Source organism: Gobius niger (genome assembly GCF_951799975.1).
Source record: "Gobius niger genome assembly, chromosome: 20".
Classification (NCBI taxonomy): domain Eukaryota; kingdom Metazoa; phylum Chordata; class Actinopteri; order Gobiiformes; family Gobiidae; genus Gobius; species Gobius niger.
In genome coordinates, this window is record NC_136871.1 from 12,900,962 (window position 1) to 12,912,318 (window position 11,357).

Sequence of the window (11,357 nt, forward strand, 5' to 3'; positions counted from 1 at the left end):
GATGGGAATTGTAAAGTGTTTAGTTCGGTCTAAATAAACATTTTAAATCAAGATAAGATTAAAAATATAAATTTAGACATCTGCAGGTGACGAGATATGTTTGTCCACACACACAGGCGCAAATTTCTGATTGTCGTTATCGAGAAAGTCCTCAAAAATATTGGGATATTTATTTTTCAATATGGCCCACCCGCATATAGAGCAGGTATAATGTTATTGGGTAAGAGTTTTAAGAAAAACACCAACACACACATGCAAAAGTAATAACGTTTAATTCAAATAAAATCATGCAATAGGTCACTGCCACCGTTGTCCTTTTATCCCATTATAAAATGAACATCCAGAGCCATTCAATGCGTTCAGTGAGCATATGCTGCATGAGAAGAGAAAAAATAAGAGTACACATTTCCAAAAACCCCAAATAAGATATACAAACAAGAATAAACAAAAAGAGTTCCACCTGTTTGGTACAGGTACAGTGGGGAACCCCCACAGTGCAGTGCTCCACCCCCGACCCCAACACTGCCCATCCATCACTCTTTCAAACCATATGGCACACAAGAGATGTCTGCAAGCCTACGTAAGTGATGAGCAACACTAACTAGCAGTCGATTTCCAAGAAACAATGCTACTTCTTTTCACATCAGTGGGAAAATTATCAAAGATAGACCCAGCCATGACAAACTTTTAAATATTTGCTTTAAAAGAGAAAGTCTCCTCTAACTTTCTACCACCACAATCGGTCAAGTAAGATTCAGCAACTGTAAAGACGCATGGAAGTACTTTGGACCTAAAATTGGGACTCAATTATGGAATGTTTTTTTTTTTTCTTCTTCTTTAACAAGTCTCAATCCACTTTGGGCTCACAGACAAGCAACCCTTTCATTGTGTAAAAAGACTCAACAATTCATTAACCCCAAAAAAAACCCAAACAAACAAACTCTAAATCAATTTGTGGAACGTGTCCAGGGGAAAGTAGCTACATAGCCAATATCAAAATAACCAGGTATTGAGCAGCAGCTATAACAGCAGCTTGGTTTGATGAAAATTGAGCACATGATATTAACTTTCAGATACCATTGGACCTCACAATGCAAAACAAGGGCGGTTATGCTAAATCTATTCCAGAAATAAAGTAATCAATTTCTAAAAGCTTAAAAGTTTCTCAGCACAGTGGCAGAAATAAAGTTCATTCCAACATTCTTCAAGTACTTTAATTCTGAGAACAGATTTAGGACAGATTTCTCATTATCACTACATTGATTGACCCTTACCACAGCTACTATTTAGTATGGAATAACTGAAAGATCAATGGTAAATACAAAATCAGTACGCTCAATCAAGTTATACGTCGAGGAATCAAATGGATGTGACCAAGTGTAATGGAACAGCAGGTCTGCTTGGTGCACTTTGGGCACTGGTGAGGACTGACCCGTGAGCCCTCTGTGTGGAGTTAGTGTTGAATGTGTGGCGAGAGGGGACCGGAGGAACCACAGGGGGGCATCAGTTGCTGTACTGTTGGCCTTCAGGTGGTTGGGACTGTTTGCTGTTCTCTTTTGCCATCATGTGGTGTCTGAGCTCCTGCAGTACCGTCCGAATGTTGTACGAGGACTTCCATCGGGCCAAAGATGGTATCGCCTTTAGTTCCACCTGCAATTCACAAGTGAGTCAAATGAGCGACAATAGCAAGGCATTTCCAATCTAGGTGCAGTCCATACTACACTGTTAATGGCATATTAATGACAGTTCAGAAGGAAAGCATTTACTGTATCTAACTATGTGCACATTTTAAAATACTATACTATTCTATACTATTACAGTATAGTGTACTAGTATAGTATAGACCAGGGGTGTCAAACTCATTCTGGGTCGCGGGCCGAAATTAAGCTCCCACGGTGGGTCGCGGGCCGCATATAGTAGAGAGAATTTTCCCAATAAATGAATAATAATAAGCTGTGATTTGGTCAAGACCCCAACTTGACTGTAGCTTCATTAATACACCTGTACACTTACACTTGTATTGCACTTTACAAGCCTGTGTCACAAGTTCCTCAAAGTACTACATAGTAGTCATTACTCATTTACTCCACACTTGGTGGTGGTAAGCTGTTATTGAAGCCACAGCCGTCCTGGGGCAGACAGTCCATTTACCACGTGATACAATGTGGTGTTTTCGTCAATGTTCACTGGGTGAAAATTGCGACGGCGCGAAAGAAAGAAAGAATAATTTTCCAACACGAGAACAGTGTTCCTGCTTACGCGGGTACCATAAACTATATATTTTCGGAAAGCACTCGCGTATTCCTACCTCATGGTAGAGGTCCTGGGTCACTGACGGGCACTTGACCAGTCGCCCATTGACTTTTATGGGCTCTGTACAATTACAATGTTGACTTTTGCATTATATATGTATGTGCACGGGACATGCACGTCAAGAAGAGCGCGTTAGTGAGTGTTTGAGAGGAGGCGAGCGCTTTGCGCTCGTTTTGTGCTCTCCGCGCACTTTGGGGGAGTATACTCTATAATTCCGCTTCGCTCCGCACACTCTATACGATTACAAGAGGCCCTTCGCCAGCCCTGATGGTGCTCGGGCCTAATGACATTTAAGATGATAAAATAAGGTTAATCTGATATTTCCAACAACAGTTAGACATTTGTTTATCGTGACTATGACAACAGCTACAATGGAAATATATAGGTAAGGGGTCTATACTATAGTATAACTATACTGTACTGTACTGTACTGTACTGTAACTGTTATTTCTTGAGCAATGATTGAGTACATAAAAATGCCACTGTCAATCAGGTGTCTTTATTTCCTGAGTAGAGATAATGACACATGGTGTAGTACTGCATAATTTTCCTTTGGTATTCAAAATGGCCACCATAACAACAAAAGTCACATGTCTGAAAGGCATATATACTATACTATACGATACGATACTATACTATAAAGCTCAAGTTTTCACTTTTGAACCTCAAACATTCCACAATCTTAACTACACCTTCAATGATATAGACCATATTCTTGTTTGTGTACGTCACGACAGATGCCATGATCTTTTTACACGTTGGACATCTGAAGTGCTGCCCAGAATTTGGCAGTTATGATCGCACTGACCAAAGTGCTCCACTATAAAACAAGGTGTCCAGTATTTCTTTTGGAAGTAAGGTCTGTTACAGAAAATATGCATACACACCTTCCCAGTTGATGTGTGCACTCCGCTCATGCTGATCTGGGTCATGAAGCGCACGCTGGGAGCGTGGTCAGGATACCCGGGTCCACATTCAATTTTCAGGCTGTATATTCTGTTTTCATACACCGTCTGCAAAATCCAATGGTAAAGAACTTAAGCAACAAAAGAACAATTGATGTTTTTTATTGTTTTACATAAATTAACAAAAAGAGAACGCGTAAGACATTTTACGACAAACCAGGGGCACAGTCAGTCAGTCAGTGACGATCAATCAGGTGGTTGCCAGAAAATAAAACATTACAACCAGGGGCAGCTTTGGTTTCAGTTTGCTAAACTTTTCAACTGCTTTCACTCAGTAACGACTTTCACTAACTAGAAATTAAAACTAATTCACTGAATTGCCCCCCAACACTGAGAAATGGAACATGTCTGAGCATTTGTGCACTGTGTTTATGTCTATTGAATGTGTAAATAAACATGGGCACGCATGTCATTGTGAACACCAGTATGATATCATGCTAGGAACCATTGGACTTGCCTGCGATGTGTTGTGAGTTCAAGTGAGTCTGTGTGACCTAAAGTAGCTAATGAGATAGTCATGTATGACAACCAGAAGAGGAACGTGCTGTGTGGCACCACCACTACCTATTCCTGGACATGTGTGGATCTGTGGGGAACACAAGGGCAACACTGTCAACAACAGCGGTCGTTCTGATTGTCCCTTTTGTGTTAAAAAAAAGTACAGCACCGGCCAAAAGTTTGGAAACACGTTCTATGTATTGGTTTTTTGGGGGGTTATCTTTATTTTCAACACTATTTACATTGTGTGATTCTCATAGACATTAAACTATGAATGAAGACATGGAGTTATGTAGGAAACAAAAAAGTTTTTTTCTCAATGAGCTTCATAAGTTCATCATCTGAAACAGTTTCCAACAGTGTTTACCGTTTCATGTTTATTGTATTGTCGGAGACGCTGTGTTTATAACGTCTGCTTACTGATACTATGTGTGTTAATTTTCTGTTTTAAATGTTACTTTTTTTTGTTCATGTCTATTGTGCTTCTGTGTGTGAACAGCAACCTGCCCTGGGACTACAAATGAAAATTAGCCACTGTGGCTAACTTTGGCATATTTACATGTGGGCTTCGAGGACTCCCGTTAATTTATATGCACTGGCCCATCTTAAATAAATATAAAACAGTCCTGTGAAGTCAAAACCATTTCTGGTGACTATATTCTGAAGCCCATTGAGAAAATGTCAAATGTTTTAAGCAGTAATCAAAGCAAAAGGCGGCTATAATGAAGAATCTATTTCTACTTTTTCTATTAAAACCTGATTCCATGTGTTAATGCTCATTCAAACATGAAAGCCTTCAGTGAGAAACTACACTGTAAATAGTCTTGATACAAAACAAAAAGCAATACATAAAAAAGCCTTTCCAAACTATTGCCCGATACTGTACACACCCCACATAAAGGCGTGTATTAGGTCAATCATTATCATAGAATAGCTCCAAACCAGGAGTGTCAAACTCGTTTGAAGAAAGGGATGAAAATGTAATTACAGTATCTGCCATGATCCTAATCATTATAATGTACAGAACACAATAGCCTTACATAACAATATGAATGTAAGAATAGTCTTCTTTATAACAACCAAGACTCTACTAAATAACCTTTTTTTAATTTTTACATATTTAGATGTTGGCCTCTCCCAGCATATTCCTATAGCTCCAAATGGGTTTGAAGTTGAAAGTGATCAAGCTCTTCCATGGGCACACAAAGACCAGACAGGTACGCATCAACTCGTCTAAGCTCAGGTAAGAACATATCTCAGTATGTAAAAACTGTGGCCTGTGCCTTTAATGCTCTATTTGTTTTGATTCTGAGGCCCCACACTCTTAGCACTAGTATGTCTTTGCAATAGTCTCAGTTTAATGAATGTATTACTATTTACTGACACAGAGAACTGTACATGACACTGGGGTTTTCAGCCACTTTCTTTTCCTATGACAGAGCACAGGACAGGGCAATAGTTGTGCAATAGTTTCTTGGGTTTTACGATTTAGTGCAACGTCCCCATACACATTCATTCTGCTGCGTCTTTTTAAGAGTTAACTTACTGTACTTGTTTTGTTCATTCAATGCAAAACAGAGAATATTCTAGACATTCCAGAAGGGTCAAAACTGGTTTGACTGGTGAGTTTGGATTGAGGAAGCGCCCTTCATGGGGAAAATGCCTGGAGAGTTTGCATCATATTCTATGCATGTAGCAGCTTGTCTTACAGAGTATGAAGGGAAACAACTATTGAAACTCATCAGAAAAGTAATAATAGTCACAATCACATATAACAACAAACATGGCTTCACGTTGAATTGAAAGGTGACATATGCTTACCTTCGGGGGACCAAGGATCACGCCTGTCCAGTGGGTTAGCGAGGTATCACTATCGTCAGTCAGACCCCAGCTCACTGTCCCATCTCCATGGCCCCTCTGCCCGTCGTCGTACTCATCCAGCAGACGGAAATTTCTGGGAACCAAGACACCTTCACACAAACAACACATTAACTTTCTCACAAACTCACTCCCCTTTTCTTTAGTCCGCAACAAGCAACAAAAAACAGACCTAAAATACTAACAAGGTGTAATATACAGATCAAGTGAACACAGGTGGATGGATTCACGTCATGAAATTAAGATAGGCTACTAGTTTGACTGATTTGACTGAATCTGGACTGTGTAGAGAACAGGGTCGTCCTACACACATGTTAAATTCCGAGCTGAACACAAAGAAAATTCACCCGGAGCTTTTTTTTCCCGGAACGCCATGACTCTCGCGGTGAAGAGGGCTGTGCCTGCGGTGGCTCTCGGCCGGGGCTAAGCTAAAAAACACATCATGCTTACTATTGACTCTCATGAAGGTTAACTGCTACCCTAATTCCGCTCGTTTTTTTCGTTGAGTCCGGTTTATTGACACTGTGACCGCGTATTTGCTGACAGATCCCGCATAAGAATCAAAAGAAGCTGCCAAATGTCGCCCTGGTCGGCTTACCTGATCCTGACGCCATGTCTGTCTGTGTTTCCCGGAAGCGCGAGCCACCGGGTTGCCAGGTTGCAGAAAGTTATCCACCGATTCAAGGGCAGTTTACACTTACGCTGTTTTGTTTGGACACAAAGGGCAACTTTTGAGCCGACATTTTTTTGTAAAGCCCGCAAAGCATGTATCCTACAGTAATATAACGTGTTTTGGACCATATTTCCTATTCTTAAAGCAGTACTAAGTAACGTGTTTACCTTAATAAATCCTTCCCATAGTCCCTGTGGGGGTAATACAAGTGTTTATGGGATGATTGGAGGGTCTTTCATCTCCCCTGGTGTCTCTGACCAGAAAACCATGTTTGCAACTTGACTGCCACCGGTCCGGAGAAAGCAATACACACTAATGGAATCACGAAGAAGAAGCTAACATGCTAACGGGCAAAGCTAACTGCGGGCTAACGTCACTTTAAACAGTATTTACAGCAAAGTTTGAGTGAAAACAAATATATTTCCATTGTATAATTGGATGCACAGTAACCCTCTCCCCCTTCGCCTTTCCTGTCGGTATAGTATTTACTCTCCAAGACAATTAATAAGTTAAAAAATCGTAACTTGCTACGACACCTGCTGTTGCGCTTATGGCCTCTAGGGGGAAGAGTTACTTAGTACTGCTTTAAAGTGATGATCTGTAAGTGTAGAGGTTTTATACACATTTTAAATATAATTAGCCGCCTGGGCCTGCAATTTCACACGACGTACCTTTCATGAATAAATGCAGATTCATGCACAATTGACACAAAGTAATGCTACATGCAGGGGCGGACTGGCCATATGTCCATTCTGGAAGGGCACAGAAGGGCCACTGGCTCTCGGGCCACCGGTCTGGCCTCTTCATTTTCTCCTCTTATCTCTTGCCTTAATCGAGCTTTACCTAAATCTAAAAGCTTAAAAGAAAAGAATCAAAAATGTGCCAGAAAAGCAAGAAAAAAGTGACAAAAAAAACGTGGCAAAAACACGACGAAAGCAATGAAAAAACCCACAAAAACATGACAAAAAGAGACGAAAACACAACAACAACAAAAGTGACGAAAAAGCAATAACTTTTGTAGGTCTTATAGTTTTCAAATCAGGCATTACACTGTTGCTCTTCGGGTCAAGAAGCTTTTAGATTTGGGTAAAGCTGAACTGGAGAAAATGCACTCGGTTAAGGGTTAATGATGACTTTGTGGCAGTGTTGGACCAGGCTGGTCCAGAGTCCAGGGCCGTTTTTTAGTCCCAGTCCGCCCCTGGCTACATGGGTTGTGATGATGATGATGATGATGATGATGATGATGATGATGATGATGATGATGATGATGAATAACAGTAATACTAACATGGTAATAAATTAGGCATAAGAAAACAAATTATACACTTGTTATAAAGTGTAACATACTGTGATTGTTGACTTAATGTAATGCATTGTTGTATTTGTTGTAAATATGAAACCAACTTAACTCAATTGTGTAGTAAGACAATATCAACTAAACATTGTTATTGTTGCAACCACATTATTATTTCAGTGAATAGGGGGTGGGAGTTAATAAGCTTGTCTTCTTCCCACTCCTTTTCGAGCTAGAATGCTTTTTTTATTTTGTTTTTTTTATCTATCGCTTTTGTGTCTGTGTTGTGTAGCTCAAAATAAAATATTCAATCAATCAATCAACGTAAGTTATTATTGTATTAAATAATCTTATTTCTCTAAAGTCCCTCCCTTAGCTGATCTCAGCAACAGAATCTCCGGTGCCATAACTTTGACCAATGAGACGAGTTTTCCTGTGATCCTGTCAGCAGTGCTGGGGACGTAACGTATTAAAAAACATATATTACAAAAATATATTCCTTTTTTCAGTAAATAAGGAATAAAACATATTACTTAGGCTACACAAAATACCGGAATATATTAGTCATTACTTTTCAAGTAGCTCGAGTTACAAGTGCATTTAAATGAATGATCAAAAAAAGCCAAACTTCCCCCATATAACAGACACTGGTGTAAAAGATCTGCAGTTCGGCTAATGTCGTCAAAACAACAGAGAGAATGGGGGAAAGAGAAGGAAAAGAAAATCTGTTACTGCACTTTTGCCCGATGGCATTATTACTATTTTCAGTTTATATTTGGCCAAAAGTAACTCAAAAATAACTTAAAGTAGTGTAACTCAGCTACATTTTTGAAACAGTAATATGTAATACAAACATATTACATTTGTATAGCTGTAACAACTAATACAGAATATATTACAGTTTTAAACTAACTTGCCCAACACTGCCTGTCGGGTCTAATCGGTCTCATTTTGCAATCTTACAGACTATCATTTTAATAATTTAGATCAAATGTCTGCCTTCATTATGGCATTGTTCATTTAATGACAAAGGCTAATGTTTTATATTCCCCGCGGAAACTCTGGAACAGTTAAAAGTAAATGTGCATTTGTAGATGACTTTCATGTCCTATGGGCCAGATTGTTTTGTTTGTAAAGGCCTATACTTTTTAGGCTGTTATAACTACTATTTTGCACATGCAGTGTCTGCTTTGTATATATTGATTCAGGATTGTGTATCAATATAAATGTGTAATTCTTGTTCTGTTTTGTCTCTTGTCCAGTAGCAGATTATGATGCGGAGATAGCATTATAGTTTTTTTAGAAGTTTTTTTTGGTGGGTTTTTGAAAAGTATTTTTGCCCTGTTTTCTTGTCACTTTTTTTTATCACTCTTTAGTCACTTTTAGTCACTTTTTTTCTGGCATGTTTTAGTCACTGTTTTGTTGTGTTTTTGTCGCTTTTTCTTCACTTTGTTGTTGTGTTTCGATGCCATTTTGATGCTTTTTTTCCCCAAGAAGCTTTTAGATTTGAGTAAAGCCAAACAGGGGAAAATGTGCTCAGTTCAGGTGGGAGTTAAGAGGCTAAAAAACATACTCACTGCGATTTTTGAATCCAAAATGTATGTTAACAGTAACATTTTGTATTTATATTATACTGTTTTTACACAATAACCACCAAAGCAAAAAGCGGCTCATCTTCCTCCACTTCCCCGACTTTGGCAGGTATGTGAGCTCATTCATCTTGGGGGCCAGAGGTTCTGTACTGGCGGGCCGGATTTGGCCCCCGGGCCTGACGTTGCCTACCCCTGCTATAGGAAGTTAGGAACACATGGATTACATGTATTGCTATGTAGCTTACAATTAAACTTTTTTCACCCTTTATTACCTCCTCACTCTTTTTTTAAATTACTTTTAACTTTTTTAATCCTCTTCAGATACTCACCATTAAAATACATTGTGCTGCTTCTAAAACTGAGGGTGCAAAAAGTTTAAAATGAGGTTGCAATGCACCCTTTTGCACCCCTGTAGATCTGAGCCTGTATTGAGAATGGGATACAGAGCCATTCAATGTTTGGAAATAAACAATTGTTACAAAAAACAGATTAATTTAGGTCACTTTTTTTCTTCAGATTTTTGTTTGCAAGGTCGAAAAGTTTGTGGCCACATGTGGAAGCAGGGAGAGAGAGGGTAGGGAAGGGAGAGAGTTCAGCTTCAAAGCTGGACCTGGCCAGACCTGGTCCTATACTGTTGTTACTTGGGGTTCTTCAGGTGATACCGAGGGTCATCTGCAACTAGTATTTTGCTTAAGACATGCTTTACCCCCAGTTTAGATATAATTTAGCCTCATTTAGACCCTCTTTAAACTCGGTTTAGTCCTGATTTCATCTTGATCTTGACCTGATTTTAGTTGTAAAATCAAATCATCACTTACATCACATTATCACTTTATACACCTACATAATATGTAAATCCCATCCCGTTGTTCCATGTCAATTGTTGTCGTCTTACCATATTTACTTCTTATTTTTTTATTTTTTTATTTTAATATTCTTTATGCGTGCCCCTAAAGCCTTGCAGTTTAAAGTTTTATAGCTTATTTCTTTATCTAAACATGTGCATATCAGTGTTAATTTCGTCAACTAAAATATTTTATCTTAATTTTAGTCAAAGTGATGTTTTTTCCGACTAAAATTGGACTAAAACTAAATTAAAAGTTTCTCATGAGACTAAAACTATGACTAAAATGTCCAGATATTTTAGTCGACTAAAATAAGACTAAATAAAAATGAAAAAGGAGAGACTAAAATCATCCAAACTTCTATTGACCGTCTGAAAGAGCCTCATATCATGTAAATTCACTGCCAAAGGATCAGCTCTGAGCTTTGTTCATGTGAAGCAGCTCCATGAAGCAGAGGAACAAGATTAAATATGATTATAATGAATATAATAAATGCAAAGTACTAAATTAGTCTTAAATTTAGTCGACTAAATTTACTTGCAATTTTAGTCGACTAAAACTAGACTAAAATTGAAACGTTTTTTTTTTGACTAAATCTCGACTAAAATTAAATTACATTTTAGTCACAAGACTAAAACATAAACTAACATAAAATATGTTGTCAAAATTAACACTGATGCATATGTTTTTATGTTGAATGTTGCATGTCTTCACCGAGAAAAAAAATCCTAGTTTGTGAACCTGTTTACAAACAATGGCAATAAAAAGTATTCTGATTCTGAGGTGGGAGCTTATTTACCTTTGAGAACCAGTAGCTTAATCTTAGCGTACCACAACATGTTTTTTTTTTGTTTTTTTTAAATAACACATATAACAAAGGCAAACAAAAACAACAGATTCAGCCAGGACAAATAAACAGAAGTAGGTCCTGACAGATGCTCAATTCTTCGGTTCGGCCGCTAGAGGGCGGTAACGGCTAATCTTTCTCAAAGCTCGACGGATGCCTTTCCGTACAGTCCGCAAAGTGGAGCAAAGTCACTTGTTTGAGATGCAGCTGTGTAACGGTTTGCCTCTAATAATACAAACAATATCCTACTTTTGTTTTCGAAGCCACTGGTGAAAACTAATTAAGATTTGCTTCGATATTTTGGGTAGCTTTGACTCAACGTTTGTTTACGTTTCCCCAAAACCGAGTGGTCCATGAAAGCAGCGTGTCCCATTCACTCTCTTCACTTTTTTTTTTCTTTCTTTTGGTGGGAGCGGGGCGGGCTTTGAGCATAGCCGGGGGGGGGGGGCTGG

The 11,357-nt window shown here is 38.7% G+C and overlaps 1 protein-coding gene across 1 annotated transcript; it reads right to left on the minus strand.

The window, feature by feature from the left end:
- Window positions 1-255: 255 nt before the first annotated feature.
- Window positions 256-6,305, minus strand: ube2v1 (ubiquitin-conjugating enzyme E2 variant 1). Its single transcript, XM_079578894.1, has 4 exons — window positions 6,253-6,305; window positions 5,598-5,746; window positions 3,201-3,326; window positions 256-1,650 (listed from the first exon to the last, which is right to left on the minus strand). The coding sequence occupies exons 1-4, from the start codon at window positions 6,266-6,268 to the stop codon at window positions 1,504-1,506; spliced, it is 438 nt and encodes a 145-aa protein (XP_079435020.1). The 5' UTR covers window positions 6,269-6,305; the 3' UTR covers window positions 256-1,503.
- Window positions 6,306-11,357: the final 5,052 nt, after the last annotated feature.

What these genes read in the sequence shown, in the direction of transcription:
- ube2v1 (XM_079578894.1), bottom strand. An exon ending in TGATCCTTGGTCCCCCGAAG is followed by an intron (nt 3,327 to 5,597) that starts GTAAGCATATGT and finishes TGGATTTTGCAG; the next exon opens with ACGGTGTATGAAAACAGAAT. An exon ending in TGCACACATCAACTGGGAAG is followed by an intron (nt 1,651 to 3,200) that starts GTGTGTATGCAT and finishes TGTGAATTGCAG; the next exon opens with GTGGAACTAAAGGCGATACC.